Genomic DNA, 19,849 nt, shown 5'->3' with positions numbered 1-19,849 from the left:
TTTCACACTGAAGAAAAGAATGGAAAATATTAAATAAAAATAAGTTCTCAGAGGGGCAAGAAAAAGGCTGCCTGAAAGCATTGCACGAATCATTGTCTCCACCTAGTGCTGACTTTTAGGAATTAAGATTCCAGAGTCCTTAATGATGCTGTAAAGTTCTAATTTATGTTATGCACATGTACAGTCATTATAGCTGGGCCTGCTAGTGCCATTATAGTTAAAGAGTCTGTCAGTTTTTCATTTATAAAACATCATATTAAGAGTTCTATTGCTTTTACATAAAATCTCACACTGTGCTGGAACTCTGCAGTCCAATGGCCTTTGCTGTATGTGAACGTTTATTAACAGTGTTATGTTGAACTTGACCAGCTCCTTTTAAAGACACCCTGATGGGGTGAAGTTACATAGGCATCTCATTCAGAGGATGAATCTTTTCATCAATAACCTGTCCTTTACCTTATGGTAATCGCCCTACATTCATCAGACCAGTGGACATCTAAAAACTCTATTGATGTGGCAGGCCCTGGATTTTTCATAGGCTATAGTTCCCACCCTATGGCACACAAGAGGAGACTAACAATTTTGGCTACTAATGGGAGGAAAGCAGGATAAAGTAGTTTCATGGAAGTCAAATGAAGTCAGGTCAAGTCAAGAAAGTGTTTTAAAAAGAAGGGAATGATCATGTTGGACCCTGATGTTAGTTCAGTTATGTCTTGAGAAATGACCTTTGGCTTTAGTGATGTTAAAACCCTGATGGGGCATTTTCACAGGAGTTTCTGAGATCTCTAAAAAATCTAGTTGGAATTGGTTTAAGAGGAAAAGGGAGGAGCAGAAGAGGAGATGAGTCTTTTACGGAATTTGCTGTAAGGGAACACAAAGAAATAAAGCAACAGCTGGAGGTGGACAGTAGGGTATAGAGAAAGTTCTTTTTTTTTTTTTTTTTAAGATATCAAGCTGTCAGACATTATGCAGATGGAATGACCAGAAAGGCAGGAAAATTAATAGTTCAGGGTGGGAACAAAGTTCTAGATGAGAGAGGATAAAGATCTAGCCAACAAGCAGAAGTGTTGGCCTTAGATCGGAGCACGAACAGCTCTACGGTAACAGGAGGTCAGGTTCTAGGTTGGTAAAGAGCAAGTCTCTCCTACCACCACCCCGCAATATCCAGGCCCCAAGAACTTCCAGCAAGCTTTTGGGACACCTGGGCCCTTGTACAGAGGGTTGGATATTGCAAATGGTTCTGATGAGGCTGGGCAAGCTCAGAAAACTTTTAGGCTCAGATGACCATCACGTGTGCTAGAAAATTATGGGTGATGGGCTGCTTCTCTATTCTCATTCATTAATCAGTGATTTATTATATTAATAAATGTCCATCATTTCATTTCTAGGCTGACTATTACTTAGCTCTAGTGATTATTCTTTTTCCATAATGTTAAATTTTATTGGCTAATATTGATTTAGGAATTTCACATCTTTGATTTTAAGTAAGATTGTTGATTTACTTCTTAAATTACCAGTGACTGACTTTATTATGAAGCTTATCTCCCATTCATGGAATGAATTAGCTAGTTTCTATATCTTTATGGCTCAGAATGTTTTTTATAGTTCGAAAATGATCTGTTCCATGCCCTGTGAACTTATATGAGCAAGAGCATACTTTCTATTTCAAATCTTTAAGGGTTTTCAAAAATTATTTCTTCAAAAGTTGTGCATTTATTAACATATACCTGCATAATATACTCTTTTAATCTTCTCTATGCAAAATATTTTGCTTGATTTTTCTATTTGCTTATATATTTTTAATTTAAATTTATTTACATGAGGTTTGCTATTTTACTTTTCATTTCAAAAACATTTCCTTAAATGTTCTACTAATAGTCTAAATATTTTCTAATTCTTTATTTATATTTGAATCTTTACTACTTTCTTTCATCTGTTTTCCATGGGATATATTTAAAATAAATTATTGAGTTGAATGCTTTATTAATTTCCCTTCTCTCTTTAGCTCTTAATAAATAAGCGTTTAACATTATAAATTTATCTTTGAATATAATTCTAAATGTGTTCTTTAAGTTTTCATGATTATTATTTGCATTGCTTGCTATATAGGTACTGATCATGTCATTTTTTTCCCCTTGTCTGGTATAATAATATTTTGGGAGAGAGAATGTGTTTTTAAAATTATCTTGTGGTTGAAATTGTGAAATTTAAACTTTCATTTATATCTAATTTTGTGTCATTTGCCTCAAAGTGTAGCTTGTTCAATTTTTATTTTAAAACTGCATTGAAGTTTAATTGTGTTAGTGTGTGGAAATATTACAATGTTTCAAGAATTATTGAGAAAGACACATTTTCTGTTAACAGACTAAAATGTCTATAAGTAAATGGTCATACTTACATTTACTAGTTTTAGCAGTCAAGTATTTTATGTCCTTACTTGTTACTTAAAAAATGTTACCTACATCTGTGACTCTATTTATGTTTTGTAAATAAGTTCATTTGTACCAGCTTTTTAGATTCCTCATATAAGCAGTACAAGGGGGGAAGGAGTGAAGGGGGGATAAATTGGGAGACTGGGACATTGACATATACACACTACTATATGTAAAAAAAATAACTAATGAGGACCTACAGTATAGCACAGGGAACTCTACTCAACACTCTGAAATGGTCTATATGGGAAAAGAATCTAAAAAAGAGTGGATATATGTATATGTATAACCAATTCACTTTGCTATACACCTGAAACTAACACAACATTGTAAATCAACTATACTCCAATAAAAATTTTTAAAAATTTACCTAGTAGTTCATAATCTGTTGATGATGTAATGACGTCTCCCACAGTGATTATGTATATGTTGTTTCCTCTTTAAATGTCTAATCCCACCTTAAGAAACAGGAAACACCTCGAATAAACAACCTAAACTTGCACCTAAAGCAATTAGAGAAAGAACAACAAAAACATCCCAAAGTTAGCAGAAGGAAAGAAATCATAAAAATCAGATCAGAAATAAATGAAAAAGAAATGAAGGAAACGACAGCAAAGATCAATAAAACTAAAAGCTGGTTCTTTGAGAAGATAAACAAAATTGATAAACCATTAGCCAGACTCATCAAGAAAAAAAGGGAGAAGACTCAAATCAATAGAATTAGAAATGAAAAAGGAGAAGTAACAACTGACACTGCAGAAATACAAAAGATCATGAGAGATTACTATAAGCAACTCTATGCCCATAAAATGGACAACCTGGAATAAATGGAAAAACTCTTAGAAATGCACAACCTGCCAAGACTGAATCAGGAAGAAATAGAAAATATGAACAGACCAATCACAAGCACTGAAATTAAAACTGTGACAAAACATCTTCCAACAAACAAAAGCCCAGGACCAGATGGCTTCACAGGCGAATTCTATCAAGCATTTAGAGAAGAGCTAACACCTATCCTTCTCAAACTCTTCCAAAATATAGCAGAGGGAGGAACACTCCCAAACTCATTCTATGAGGCCACCATCACCTTGATACCAAAACCAGACAAGGATGTCACAAAGAAAGAAAACTACAGGCCAATATCACTGATGAACATAGATGCAAAAATCCTCAACAAAATACTAGCAAACAGAATCCAACAGCACATTAAAAGGATCATACACCATGATCAAGTGGGGTTTATTCCAGGAATGCAAGGATTCTTCAATATACGCAAATCAATCAACGTGATACACCATATTAACAAATTGAAGGAGAAAAACCATATGATCATCTCAATAGATGCAGAGAAAGCTTTCGATAAAATTCAACACCGATTTATGATAAAAACCCTGCAGAAAGTAGGCATAGAGGGAACTTTCCTCAACATAATAAAGGCCATATATGACAAACCCACAGCCAACATCATCCTCAATGGTGAAAAACTGAAACCATTTCCACTAAGATCAGGAACAAGACAAGGTTGCCCACTCTCACCACTCTTATTCAACCTAGTTTTGGAAGTTTTAGCCACAGCAATCAGAGAAGAAAAGGAAATAAAAGGAATCCAAATTGGAAAAGAAGAAGTAAAGCTGTCACTGTTTGCAGATGACATGATACTATACATAGAGAATCCTAAAGATGCTACCAGAAAACTACTAGAGCTAATCAATGAATTTGGTAAAGTTTCAGGATACAAAATTAATGCACAGAAATCTCTGGCATTCCTATATACTAATGATGAAAAATCTGAAAGTGAAATCAAGGAAACACTCCCATTTACCATTGCAACAAAAAGAATAAAATATCTAGGAATAAACCTACCTAAGGAGACAAAAGACCTGTATGCAGAAAAGTATAAGACACTGATGAAAGAAATTAAAGATGATACAAATAGATGGAGAGATGTACCATGTTCTTGGATTGGAAGAATCAACATTGTGAAAATGACTCTACTACCCAAAGCAATCTACAGATTCAATGCAATCCCTATCAAACTACCACTGGCATTGTTCACAGAACTAGAACAAAAAATTTCACAATTTGTATGGAAACACAAAAGACCCCGAATAGCCAAAGCAATCTTGAGAACGAAAAATGGAGCTGGAGGAATCAGGCTCCCTGACTTCAGACTATACTACAAAGCTACAGTAATCAAGACTGTATGGTACTGGCACAAAAACAGAAAGATAGATCAATGGAACAGGATAGAAAGCCCAGAGATAAACCCACGGACATATGGTCACCTTATCTTTGATAAAGGAGGCAGGAATGTACAGTGGAGAAAGGACAGTCTCTTCAATTAGTGGTGCTGGGAAAACTGGACAGGGACATGTAAAAGTATGAGATTAGATCACTCCCTAACACCATACACAAAAATAAGCTCAAAATGGATTAAAGACCTAAATGTAAGGCCAGACACTATCAAACTCTTAGAGGAAAACATAGGCAGAACACTCTATGACATAAATCACAGCAAGATCCTTTTGGACCCACCTCCTAGAGAAATGGAAATAAAGACAAAAATAAACACATGGGACCTAATGAAACTTCAAAGCTTTTACACAGCAAAGGAAACCATAAATAAGACCAAAAGACAACCCTCAGAATGGGAGAACATATTTGCAAATGAAGCAACTGACAAAGGATTAATCTCCAAAATTTATAAGCAGCTCATGCAGCTCAATAACAAAAAAACAAACAACCCAATCCAAAAATGGGCAGAAGACCTAAATAGACATTTCTCCACAGAAGATATACAGACTGCCAACAAACACATGAAAGGATGTTCAACATCTTTACTCATTAGAGAAATGCAAATCAAAACTACAATGAGATATCATCTCACACCAGTCAGAATGGCCATCATCAAAAAATCTAGAAACAATAAATGCTGGAGAGGGTGTGGAAAAAAGGGAACACTCTTGCACTGCTGGTGGGAATGTGAATTGGTACAGCCACTATGGAGAACGGTATGGAGGTTCCTTAAAAAACTACAAATAGAACTACCATATGACCCAGCAATCCCACTACTGGGCATATACCCTGAGAAAACCATAATTCCAAAAGAGACATGTACCAAAATGTTCATTGCAGCTCTATTCACAATAGCCCGGAGCTGGAAACAACCTAAGTGTCCATCATCGGATGAATGGATAAAGAAGATGTGGCACATATATACAATGGAATATTACTCAGCCATAAAAAGAAACGAAACTGAGCTATTTGTAATGAGGTGGATAGACCTAGAGTCTGTCATACAGAGTGAAGTTAGTCAGAAAGAGAAAGACAAATACCGTATGCTAACACATATATACGGAATTTAAAAAAAAAATGTCATGAAGAACCTAGGGGCAAAACGGGAATGAAGACGCAGACCTACTTGAGAATGGACTTGAGGATATGGGGAGGGGGAAGGGTGGGCTGTGACAAGGCGAAAGAGAGGCATGGACGTGTATACACTACCAAACGTCAGGTAGATAGCTAGTGGGAAGCAGCCGCAGAGCACAGGGAGATCAGCTCGGTGCTTTGTGACCGCCTGGAGGGGTGGGATGGGGAGGGTGGGAGGGAGGGAGATGCATGAGGGAAGGGATGTGGGAACAGATGTATATGTATGACTGATTCACTTTGTTATAAAGCAGAAACTAATTAAAAAAATGAATAAATAAACTTAAAAAAAATGGAAAAAAAAAAAAAAAAAAAAAAAAAAAACTACAAGTAGAACTACCATATGACCCAGCAATCCCACTACTGGGCATATACCCTGAGAAAACCATAATTCAAAAAGAGACATGTACCAAAATGTTCATAGCAGCCCTATTTACAATAGCCCGGAGATGGAAACAACCTAAGTGTCCATCATTGGATGAATGGGTAAAGAAGATGTGGCACATATATACAATGGAATATTACTCAGCCATAAAAAGAAATGAAATTGAGCTATTTGTAATGAGGTGGATGGACCTAGAGTCTGTCATACAGAGTGAAGTAAGTCAGAAAGAGAAAGACAAATACTGTATGCTGACACATATATATGGAATTTAAGAAAAAAATATGTCATGAAGAACATAGGGGCATCAACCTGAAACCTGAAACATTTTATTGATATGCTAGGAGGGGGTATCACAGGATGAAATATCTGAAACTCATGTCGTAAAAGGAATGGATGAAGTAGGTATGGATAGTTTACACAGAAAACAGAAGACTAAAGGAAGAAATAAAGGTAGAATCCCTGAGGACCTACAGAAGAAAGTTCCCTAAGAAGGAAAACGCCTTGTCCTTCAGTCACCTCTTTCAGGATCACCCCTCACCTCCGCTAATAAAATCTATTCATACTAAGAGTGTTACAAAAACGACTATCCATCACCTGGCCCTGACTAGAAACATCCACTGGCACTGGAGTTTCAGCCCCAGTCCCGGCTATGGAAAAATTACCTCAGGAAAAAACTGGCTCACCCTTTTGTCAGACAAGGAGATTACACAGCATCAAGGTTTCTGACACTGATATCTCTTAAAACTCAGGCAAGGACTAATCTAGGAAAAGAATAATTTTGACTGAGTGTTGAGCAGTGAAAGAATACAGGAAGACTGTTAGGAATTCTGACTTTCTACAAGGGAGTAAAAGCATGCATATAGTTTGGCTCATACTTTTAGTTATAAATCTTGTTTTTCTTATATTTACTTGAGTTCAGTTATTATTTTAATTTCACTTAGATCTGTGGCTTTGTATTTCTTTTATCTTCCATAGTTTCCAGTGGGTGATTTTGGGATTATAATACACTTGCAATTAACTAGGTTGAAAACATGCATAATAAAATCAAAGCAAACTTAAAAAAAAAGTCTAAAAAGTTTTACTTGATTATTTTTCTGTTAGTATTGTTATTTATGTCATTGTTATTATAAATTGACTGTTATTCTACTTTGCCTTCTGCCTCAAATTCCACTGTCTATTATCCCAATTTTTAAAAATGTATTCTTTCATTAAAAATTACTTTTATTTATGTCTCTTGTACACAGTAAATTATCAGATTTGGGTTTTTAATTCAAACTGGGTTTTTGCCTACCTAATAATAAGTACTCAATGAATATTTTAAAGTGATATTTAACCTTGCTAAATTCCTTTTTGTCTTTTATTTTGTTTTAGGTGGGCCATAAAACATGAAGGGACTGGTAAGCCAGGCCAGTGGAAACATTCCAGAATTGAAAATCCTCTCTGGAATAAGCTTACCTACATGTGGCCTGTCCTTCCCAGTGGCCAACTTAGTGAGGTTGTACTGCTTAGTATAAGACATCGTTTTTGAGCCTTATTTTAAGTCCCAGTATGTGGTCAATGTGTGTGAAAATTTCCATGAAGTTTTTGATTTGCAGTTGTTAGGTGCAAGTGATCAATTGATGCTGTTGTTCTATCAATTAATTAGAAAGATGCATTTAAGTCATCCAATATGGAATGGATATAGAATTTATTTCTTCTTCTAGTCTGTCATATTTTGCTTTATATATTTTGAAATTTAGTTCTAGACACACACGTGTTCAGAAATATTATATCACCCTGGTGAATTGAAACTTTTATCATTATATAGACTCTCTCTAGCTCTAGTAAAATTTTCAGTTATCCAATACGAATAGAAATATCTCAGCTTTGTTGTTATTTGCCTTAAATATCTTCTTTCTATCCTTTTACTTTTTATATTTGTATACTCTTCTGTTTTAGGGGGACTCTCCAGTAATCAGCATGTAGTTAATTTTTAAAAATCATCAGACAATCTTCATTTCTAAACCAAGGGATTTAGTCTTTTCTATCTATTATAATGACATATATATATTTGGATTATTATCTGCTTTTTTCTCTGTTTCATTTTTCACCATTCTTATATTCTTTTAGGTTAATTTTTTTCTTGTATTTTTCCCATTTACTAGATTGGAAATTATATCCTCTATTTCCACTTTTTTTGTTATTACTTTGAATATTTTAGCTTGCATATGTAAATAATCAAAATCTAAAGTTAACAAATATACTTACTCTTATCTCAAATAATTGAGAACATTAGAATGCTTTAACATCAGTTGTCTGATTTGTAACATACACTATTACTGTCATCTATTTTAGTTTTATCTTTAAAAAATTTCCACAAGATATTAACATTGTTGTATGTGGTTAATATTAATTTAGATTTACTCCTAATTTTTTCTCTTTCTTCTTTTAAATCCTTGTTATATCTCAATCCTTCCAACTGGGGTTACTTTCCTTTTGCCTAGTATACCCTTCTTTTAGTTTTTGGTAGCAAACAGTTTTTACTTATCTTAGATTACTTAAACATTTATTTTTAATTTTACTTTTACTAAGTGAACTTAGTCTTTTATTTTGCCCTCATTCACGTAGGGTATTTTCACTTAGCAAACTGAAAACATCATCACTGACTTTGCTGTTTTTGAGGAGTCAGCTATAATTCTGAATATTCTTCTTTTGAAGGTAATCTGTCTTTTCTCCCTGACTGCTTTTAAAATCTTCTCTTTTCTTTGGATCTCTTCAGTTTTTTTATTTTTCCTGCTCAAGGTTCTTGAATCTGTGGATTGATATCTTGCATCATTTCTGAAAAATTATCACCCATTATCTCTTCAAGTATTATCTCTCTTATCCCCTCTGTTCTTTATAGATAACTCTGATTAGGTGTATGCTAGACCTTCTCATTTTGATCTTCATGTCTCTTAACCTCTCTTTTATATTTTCCATTTCCTTGCCTCTTTATGATGTATTTTTGGATCATATTTTCAGACATTTCTTTCAGATTATTAATTTTCTCTTCATCTTTATCTAATGTTATTTAAACTGCAAGTGAGGTCAGCCCATGGTATGAATTCTCAATGAAGATTATTTTTTCTTCCACACAGAGAAGATGTTTGAGATGGTCTATTTTACTTGCAACCACTGAGAGTTATTGTCTCTGGTTTGCCTTTTCAATGAAATTTATCCTTTTGTGGTTCTTGTTTTATGAGAGGAGAGGGTCTCCTGTTAGACTTCCCACCTTGGCTGGGCCCTGAAATTTGTCTCCTGCACCCTTTCCCTCAAGACCATGGAAACAGAAGTTTGCTGGGTTTGGAAAATTCCCTCAAGATAAAGATCCAGCTTCAGCACTCTGTTTACCTCTCTGGGTCTCTAGTATGTCTTGCTTTATTGCTAGGTCAGTGATATGTTCCAAAATATTTTTTTTAATATTTTATCCTGATTTTTAAAAAATATTTTATCCTGATTTTTTAAATTGTTTTGTCAAATTTTCTGGTCTCAATCAAGTTTTTTCTTTCCCTTTAAATCACAATCAATTCTCTATGTGTCCTCAATGATTGAATCAATGAGTCTCATCACTTTAGGGGAAGGACAGATGGAGTCATTCCAGCTGAAACCAAGAATTCATTGTTTACAGCCCCAAATATGCCCTAATATTTAGACTGTAGTGAAGCAACAGTCTAGAAATCTGAGGCTTCTTTTTTAGAGAGAGAAATGAGCTCTTCAAAATACCAGAGGCTGTGGTTTGGGTAGCCTGAGCCAGTGGCTAGATGAATTATATGCCTAAGACTCAGGGTTTGCAGCATAGTGAGAGCCAACATAGAGCCAGGGGTGGAGGGGTGGCACAGAGACAAATAGGCCCAGCATAGGCCAAGAAAAAAAACTGTGAGTTGTGCTAATTGTAGGCTTTTCTTCAGAGGTTTAGGAAGGCTAAAACCTAGAGAGCAGAAAGGATAACTTACTTCTCAACTGGAGGTGAACAGGTATCAGCAGGTTGCCCAGTATCCAAAGAGGAGAAGAGCACATCCTTAGAGATCTTTGAGGATCAAGGACAAGTACCACATATAGACCATGAACCCTTTTTCCCAGTGGTATATGGTTTATTGAACTTTCATCTATGCCCAGAAACCACATTGAGGCAGGGGAAAAGAAGGGTATATCCTTGAAAAGAAATAACAGTTCTGGTAAGAAGTTTGAACATTTAATTTGATTCAATATGTATCCAAAACTACAGAGCTAAAAACTAGACAAAAAAGGCTTTTCCAAATTGTCAGAAATGGGGACACTTCCAATTGGAATATTAAGTTTCCCACCTGCCTGGAGGTGGACAGGGATGCCTCATAAGGAAGTGTACTTTCTTATACAGGGAAAGAGAACAATTTATAATTATTGTAGACTTCACAGATATTGTGCTTATATTTTTTTCAACCTCAGTATACAGGTAAAGTAATTCAGTTAACTAATTAATTGACTTAAATGATGAATGGTAATTATATTAGGAAATCTAACTTAACCATATTCCTTTTAACATTTACCTTTTAAAACAATAACATTTTTGTTAATAGTCTAGAATTTGACAACTAAATGATCTTAGGAATGAAAATGGATTCCCCCACAGTTCTCTAGCCATTCAAACAGAACAGTAGCTTTTGGTGAAATGGTTAAGAAGTCACTGTACTCCAACAAAACCCTGGCTTTGACTTGTAAACTGAACAGAAAGGACTAAGGCACTAAATAAACTAAAGTGAGGAAAATGGACCATGTATTTCAAAATGACTCAGCCTAAGGATCCTCTTATTTCTTGAAATGTTTGAGGAAGAGAAGAAAACACCAAGCAGAGAACAGAGATAGTTCTCATTCAAATTCAATGCACTCTACTTGACTTCAAGTCTGGAGTCATCTTATGTGAAAGAACTGTATTTTCTTCCAGCCCCACTTCCACATAATTGACTTTTTAAGCAAAAAGATGATTTTATCTATGTATAATTAAGCACAATTAACTTTTTCTTGGAAAGACTTTACATATAAATAGACTGTAATTAGGAAATGTGATATTCATATTGTGGGATTCAGAACCCTTTGATCACTATAAGCATATATGTTAATTTTATTCCAGATTTATTCTACCAATCTTATTACTTATCTAACCACTATTTATTATATATTTAGGCAATGCAGACAAAGTAAAAAAGGAGAGAGACATGGTCCCTACCTTCATGGAGCTTACAGTTTAAGAAGTATAGGCTGTGTGTCAAAAAGGAAGGAATCAGGAAAGGACAAAGGCAGACTCTGTGAATAAAGGACAAAGAAGGGAGAGAAAGAAGAACTCACAGAAAAAGTTTGGTGCCCCATTTCAAGGCTGTTTGCTGAGCCAGTTTATTCAATCAGAGAGTTAGTATGAGGAAAGTTAGCTAGGCTGATGGTCTGAATGAGCTTGAAAATTAAGTCAAAATATTGAATCTAAAAAAACTGTCTAAGAAACTCTATCCTGAGTGAGACTCAAATCTCCCGCCAATTCCTTGACTAGAACTTTTCAAAAGAGAATGATGACCAAGGGAAGATTTCAGGAAATATGTACAATGAGAATAATTTTTGTGGTGACTCAGAGTACATTAATACCAAACTATTTACCTCTCTCAGTGGTGGCAACTGATTTCACCTTTTTCTCCTTGTTAAATATTATTCATTCTAAAAGGCAATTGATGTTATGTTTTATGAGCAAATAAGATTTCATGTATCTTGGTACATCAGTATTTTTAAAATATGTTAAAAACTCCTAAAACCAAAAGATTAATGAATTATTTTGGTTAATTCTGTGACTAACTTCACTGGAATAATTTCTAGAAACTCAGGTTATTTCTCACCCTTATGGGAAAAGTTATAAATTGAGAAGTTGTACTTCTTAACATTTAATGGTAAAATGCAATGGATTTCCGTATTCAAGGATGAAATCATTGCAAAAAGTGGATCTAAAGAGACTTAAAATTTTAGAATGAGCCACTGGATAGTGATTTTAGTCTCTCTAAATTACTGAAGTAAAATATATCTATTTGGAGGGGCCCATGTTAAACAAAGCATGTTAAAAGTACATATTTTATTAATCTGTTAAGAGAGGATGATAGCTAGCTGTCAGTATGAAGGGAGGAAAAGGAGATATAGGAAGGCCCGAGAGAAAAAATTGAAGAATCTATTAATTTATTAATAATAAATAGATAAGGGAGGGCCAATTTGACTAAGAAATTTAGATCACTGGTTAAGAGCTGGACTTCCAAATGAAGCACAAGCTGCCTCTGGTTGTGAGAGAGAGATGAAAAAGAAAAAGCAGAATTATCAATGTAAGGGAGCACCACAGATCATCAAAGGTCTGCTGACCATGCAGCTGTGCCATGGAATAGTGTGAACACGTAGAAAACCAAAATGAAATGAATGGGAACATTAGAATTCCAATGGAGAAAATGGAAGGAAAGGAAACAGCACTCCAGTCAGTTTAATCCATGTTTTTGTTGTCCTTCATTATCCTGACATCATATTTCTCTATTTCTATGAAAGACAATGTAAAAGTGCCTTAAACAATAGAACAAGGTTTGAGGTAGCTTGAAAGAACTGCCAGTGATAGCTCATACATTTAGAAAGTTTTGAAACCCATGATAATTTTTCATCTCTTTGGATTGAGTTTCTGTGATGTCATGGAGAAGACTCTTGGCCTTCATTCATCTAACTGGAACACAAAGGAAGCCATCTGAAATCAGCAGTGCTGCGGTGGTGTTAAAGCCACTGTCTGCAGTGGTTACCACCTGTTATGAGACAAGTTTAGTAAGTGAAAGGATCTAAAAAAAACTAGGGGCTAAGATAGCACATTTCAGATAAATTCATCAGAGTTATGGCATGTTTAGGATATTGAAAAACAATCTTAGTACTGCATCTTAACTCTATGAACTCAGACTGAGTTCTCACAGACTAAGCTCAAGGGAGAATTGCCTTTCCCTTCCGTGGTTCCGAAAGAAAGAAAAAGGGGAAATATTAGCTATTTTACACCAAGACGTCAATGTGACAGTCATTTTTTATAAAAAAATAAATTTATTTATTTATTTTTGGCTGAGTTGGGTCTTTGTTGCTGTGCGTGGGCTTTCTCTAGTTGCAGAGAGCAGGGGCTACTCTTCATTGTGGTGCGAGGGCTTCTCATTGCTGTGGCTTTGTTGCAGAGCATAGGCTCTAGGTGTGCGGGCTTCAGTAGCTGTGGCTTGCAGGCTCTAGAGCACAGGCTCGGTAGTTGTGGTGCACGGGCCTAGTTACTCCGCGGCATGTGGAATCTTCCCCGACCAGGTCTTGAACCCGTGTCCCTGGCATTGGCAGGCGGATTCTTAACCACTGCGCCATCAGGGAAGCCCGTGACAGTCATTTTTTAATGAGAAGACTGTTCTTCTCTTTCTCCTCCACCAATTCAACCCTTGCTACATGATAGTTTGTCTAAAACTAGTACAAATGTTGATTTGCTCTGAATTGCTTAATATTTTTGTTGTGGAAGAATTACAGGTCCATCTTGAACTTACTTCTTGAAGAATTATACAACTCCACTCCTCCACCACCTCTCATATTAAGTAAAACCCTTATAGGAAAGTTTCAAATGAAAATATACAATGTTTGTCATAACCTTTGGTATTTCTTCTCAGTAACAATAGTAAGGGAAAGTGACCTCATGTTTCTCCATTCATAATAATAGACACATATCTAAATAAATACTACTCTCTGCAATTTAAATTCTATACAGGTAAAAGGTTCTCAGTGAAGGTCAAGAATACAGTAAAACTTCATTAATTCAAATTTTGCTTATTTAGAAGTACAATAAGTTAGACTCATGGTATGCCACTATTATGAACACATTTACTAAGCAAAATATTATACAAAACTTATAAAGGAAAAAACATTAGACTGAAAAACACTCACTCATGAGAGTTTTAGACATTTATTTATATTGCTTTTCTCCTAATTAAATGCAATTAATGTTATTTACTGACTCATCTTGCAAACAAATTAGAGCATTAGATGCCATTTCAGAAGATTTAATCTTCACAACTTTCAGATATTTTTTATATTTATTTAAAACGCATTTCCTTGAACTATATGATTGTTGAGTATAATTGCAAGATTCTAATAGCTTTTCAAGGGAGTATAAATTAGTAAATTATTACTTACTGTACTAGCTTTAAAAAAATGTTCTCCCCTTCCATAAACTAAAGGCAATGTGTCTTGGTCTGTACTGGTCTAACATGCCAGCACATCTCCCTAACCCCTGTGTATCTGTATCTTGGTCATGTCAGATGGACACTGACAGGACACTAGGACCACCTCTGCAGTGATTGCCTGAACTTTTTGCCTGCCCGATATGGCTCCCCCTTTTTGGGGGTATTGGTACCTATATCCCCTTTAGGAAATTTCCTCTATTTTTAGTTCATGTGGACTATGGTATCTTTGCTTAAGGTCCTCAGAAAGAGGAGCCTGAGGCAAATGGCTTATGTGCTACTACTTAGTTAGGGAGTACAGTCCTAGTGAGCAAGAGTAAGGGACAAGCAGAGAAGGAAGAAAAGCCAATATAAGAATGTGCTATCAAGCTGTCCTCCAAGGAGCCTTTTAAACAGTGTTCTTAGGAGAGTTTCTCCTGGAGAAGAAAGAGGGAAGAATTTATCCATCAGCTTCTATCTCTCTTTGGTCAAAGGTTTGCCCAAGGTTACACAACTGGAGTGGTGGGTTAAAGATTCAAATGCAGGAAGTCTGGCTCTAGAGCCCTTGGCCATTCATCACATGTTCTCATAAATGTTAGTCATTGATAAGAACTAAGGAGAAAGTAGAAGCAAGGATAGTGGGCAGGGCAGGGTTTGGAAATTTTCAGTTGACAAGGGATGTGGCTTCACTGAGGTGATATTTGAGTAAAGACCCGAAGATCAATCAGATCTCTAGGGAAAGAGCATTCCAGGAAATGCATAGAACTGAGATGCTGTGTTTGATGGATAATGAAGTAAATGTGGCAGCAGCAGTGTGAGTGAGGGGAGAGCAGCAGGACATAAGGCCAGAGAGAAGAGAGGGGGTACAGATCATGCAGGCCTTGGGCCATTGTAAGACCTTTGGCTCTTACTCCAAGATGGGAAGCCATTGACAGGTTAGGAGCAGAGAAGTGATACACTCTGACTAAGTATTAATAGAATCATTAGGATAATAGAGCAAAAAGGGGCCAAGGTAGAAGGAGGAATAAGCAGTTATAAGGCTTTTGCAATCTCTAGGTGAGAGAAACTAGTGTCTTTGTCTGGGGTGGTGGGAGTGGAGGTGATGAAGAGTAGTTGGGCCCTTGATATATTTTGAAAGTGGAAGCAGGTTCTGCTGATGGATTAAGTTAGAAATAAGTAACAAAATAAATAATTAGAAAAGTCCCTATATTGAGAAATTTGAAAAGATATTCTGACTAACTCATGGGATAATGAAGAAATCCTAATGAAAATTTTAAAAGGAAATATTTAGAACCAAAGAAAAATATGTGAGATGCAGCTAAAGCATACTTGAAGGAAATTTACAACTTTAAATGCTTATATTAAAAGAGAAGAGAGACTAAAATTTAATAATTAAGTATCCAACTCGAGAAGTTAGGAAAATAACAGCAGAATGCACTCAAAGAATTAGAAGGAATTATCAATAGTAAGTTAGAGAAATCGATATAACATGTGATAAGTATAAAACAGAACCAACAGTCAAAAAATTGGTTCTTTTGGGCCTCCCTGGTGGCGCAGTGGTTGAGAGTCCGCCTGCCGATGCAGGGGATACGGGTTCGTGCCCCGGTCTGGGAGGATCCCATGTGCCGCGGAGCGGCTGGGCCCGTGAGCCATGGCCGCTGGGCCTGCACGTCCGGAGCCTGTGCTCCGCAGCGGGAGAGGCCACAACGGTGAGAGGCCCGCGTACCGCAAAAAAAAAAAAAAAAAAAAAAAAAAAAAAAAAAAAAATTGGTTCTTTTAAAATATTAATAAAATGTATATACTTGGCCAAACTGATTAATTTAAAAAAAACAAAGGTAAATAATATTGGGAACAAAAAAAAGATATAAGTATAGATGCTGAGAAATTAAGAAAATAATTAAAGGATATTATAAGTAAACTTATGTTAATAAATATTATAACTTAAATAAAATGGCCAAGTTCCTGGACAAAAGTAATTTAACAGAATAGAATCAAGAAGAAATGGAAAAAAAAAAAAGAAGAAATGGAAAGCCTAAATAGTCCAATAATCATAGAAAAAAATAGGATCAGTAGTTAAAAATCTCCCCACAAAGAGAACACCATTACCAAATAGTTTTATTGGCAAATTCTGCCAAACATATAAGAAACAAAATTTCAGAATATTACAAAAGAAGTAACACTTCCCACCTCATTTCATGAGGCTAGGATAAACTTGATACCAAACCTTGATGAGGATAGTTTAAGAAAATTACATGTTAATATCATTTATGAACAAACAAGCAAAAATCCTAAAGAAAATATTAGCAAATTAAATACAGCAATCTGTAAAAAAGATAATACACTGTGACCAATTTGGATTGATCCAGGAATGCAAGATTAGCTTAAAATTTTTAAAAATTAATGTAACTAATATATAACCAATGAAAGGATAAATAATAATATGAGCACATCTCAATAAATGTAGGAAAAAGAACTTTACATAACAACATACATTTAAGAAAAAAAATCTTAACAAAATGGGATTGATAGGAAATTACTTAACCTGCTACAGAATATTACAGTCCTTAACAAACTTTAAAAAAACTAATTGAACTGTTTCTTAAATGTGTATGACATGGTAAAGGGCGAACAAGAGCCAATTTCCAAAGAAGAATAATAAGGTAAGGGTACTTGCCCTGACAAATATCAAGATTTACCAGATATAATTAACACAGTATAGTACTGGACAGGGAGAGAGAAATGGACAAATTGAAGAAAATAGAACACACAGAAACAGACCCACACTTAAATGGAGGTGTCATATTTTATAAGATGGTTATTGCAGATTAATGGGAGAGTAATTGCTGCCAGGATGAAAGAAAGAGAGAGAGGGAGAGGGAGAGGGAGGGAGAGAGAGAGAGAGAGAGAGAGAGAGAGAGAGAGAGAGAGATGAAAGAAAGAAAGAAAGAAAGAAAAAGAAAGAAAGAAAAAAAAGAAAGAAAAAGAAAGAAAGAAAAGGAAGTAAGGAAGGAGGGAAGGAAGAAAGAGAAAGAAAAAGGAAGGAAGGAAGAGAGGGAGGGAGAGAGGGAGGGAGGGAGGGAGGAAGGAAAGAAAGACCTTGGACCTTGCCTAACATCATCTCTGATCATCCCTTCCTTCATTTAATCTCCTTCCACAAATGTCTGTTTCTGTGAATGTCAATACCATTTACCCAGTTGCCCAAGCTACAGACCTGGGAGCCATCCTTGCCTCTTTTTACTCCCTGAACATCATGTTCTATTATTTCTCAAGTCTGATACATACACTGTCCCATCCTTTTACCCCTCCTTTACCTCACTAGCTCCTACTAAGTCTTCCAATCTCTTACATGGCATTTCTGAGTTAGGTTCTACTCAGTGGTCCCATCACACCTTGTACCTTGTTGTTATTATACTCATGTTATTGCAATTGCCAGGTTATTTCTAGGTAAGTTTCTGAGCATCCCCTAGAAATTCCTCGACGATGAGTATCCAGTCTTGTTCATAGTTTTATTTCCAGTGTCTAGCACTGTGCCTAGGAATATAAGAATATAGGAAACAATTATTAAATTTTTGGAGAATTCATGAATTAATAAATAAATAAATGTGTGAATGATGGCTACAAAGTAACCAAATTCTACAACTGAAATATCTGAAATTTGTTTAAGCTTTATCATTCACTCATCTCACTCTGTTTTTTGAAGTGTTCCGCAAATAGATTTAGTTTAAGACAATATTATTTTGGGTTGTAAAACCACTTTTCATACATTCTTCCTTTCTTCACATTGATTAGAGATGTTTTATACAGGAGCAAAAAAAACATTCCAAATTAATTCACTCTGTATTTCCAGAATGATGTTTCTCTGAAAGGGAATAAATCTTCCATGTCGTAACACAGCACAGGTTGTACATACATTTTAAAAATTGCTATCTTTCCTCTTTATTAAAATAAAACATTAATTAGAATTGTCTGGAACATCTTTAGGTGCCCAATACATGTTTGATGAATGAATAAAATATTAAAAGTATAAGCAAGTGTGCTTATTTTTTTATATATAGGAATGACTCTTTCTATTCACTTATTATCAATTTTCTTGTCATTTCTTTCTGAAGGAGTTTGATTGGCCAATAGAAGGGCTGCTTCTTCCAAACAGTCCTCCCATGAAGAAACCCATCTCTAAGACACTGGAGCAATATGTCCCTGTGAGACTCAGAGTTTTGCGGAATGGAGACAAGAACAAAACCAGAGCCCTTATTATAATCAATCCAGACATCTCACCTAGGTGGAAAATGCAGTAAGAACAACTTGTTCATATTTCGCATCAAGCATACTTTCTAATTTCTACAGACTTTTGTCTTCTTGATTACAGATGTTTTTCTGGGGAAATTTTGTGTTTATTCTTTAAAAAGGGCTCCCATATTGATATTTGGAGGTAAAAATAGATAATAAAATTCATTTAGTTTCTATGTTAGGAACTTAATTTGAACACTGGTGATTTAGGCTGGCCATGAGAGAACATGAGTTAGAAATAAGTAGTTCTGATAAAAAAAGTTTTATGATCAATATCTATTTTAAATTAGCATTATTGTTTGGGTTTATTAATGTATTTGGAAATAAATGAGCTCCTAAATTGCTGCTTAAATCTAATTTTGTAATTTCTTATTTAAGTTAGTATTTACTTTGTTATTATTTACATTATTTAAGTTATTACACACAATTATTTACATTTAGATCTTTGGAATATTTAATGAACAAATATAGTTCTCAAAATATAACTTTACATAATCTATATCCTTGCCTTGGAATAACATTTTAAAAGTTTACCATCCTAGAAAAGCATCGATCTGCCCTTTAGCTTACGTTATGAGGTTGGAATAAAATCTTCCCAAAGACCCAGTATTTCTGCAACATTGGAGAAAGTCACCTGCTGTATTTTCATTACATTTTATGACAAAAGGAATCATAGATTAGGGCAAAACTCTGATGTAAAGGATGAATTAAACACATTGTTTCTCATATTATTAGCTGTGATATTACCTCTTGACCTTTCTTTTGAGATGTTTAGAATATTTGAGGCTGCTGATAATAGTTTAATATTACTTTCTTCACATTGATTAAATATACTTCATACATCACTGAACAATGAGTAACATTCAGATCGGCTGTCCACTGAACTGCCTATAAAGATGATAAAGTAAAAAATTAATCTTCAAAGTAAAGTCAACCCTGAAATTGAAATCTTTGACGCATACATTTCATAATTAGCTCATTCTACTAGACGTAAAATGTGAGGGTAATGCCCTTAAAGTAGTATATGACTTTTTTTTAACGTGCAAAATTAACAAGTAATTTCTGTCCCTTCCTATCTTTATGTGTCTCAA

General features: G+C 35.1%; 1 protein-coding gene across 1 annotated transcript in view; it reads left to right on the top strand.

Moving 5' to 3' along the window:
- The window catches only part of DCDC1 (doublecortin domain containing 1), a gene marked incomplete at its 3' end in the record, with an annotated part of 485,061 nt that overhangs the window by 402,249 nt on the left and 62,963 nt on the right, over positions 1-19,849 (top strand). The window contains 2 exon segments of the mRNA XM_081241118.1: positions 7,615-7,741; positions 18,584-18,762. Of these exon segments, the coding sequence (XP_081097244.1) occupies positions 7,615-7,741; positions 18,584-18,762 (306 nt within the window).

The sequence above is a fragment of the Mesoplodon bidens genome (genome assembly GCF_964165515.1).
Source record: "Mesoplodon bidens genome assembly, chromosome: 7".
In the NCBI taxonomy this organism is placed as follows: Eukaryota; Metazoa; Chordata; class Mammalia; order Artiodactyla; family Ziphiidae; genus Mesoplodon; species Mesoplodon bidens.
Note: the sequence above shows the minus strand (reverse complement) of the source record. Positions and strands in the feature narration are given on the sequence as shown.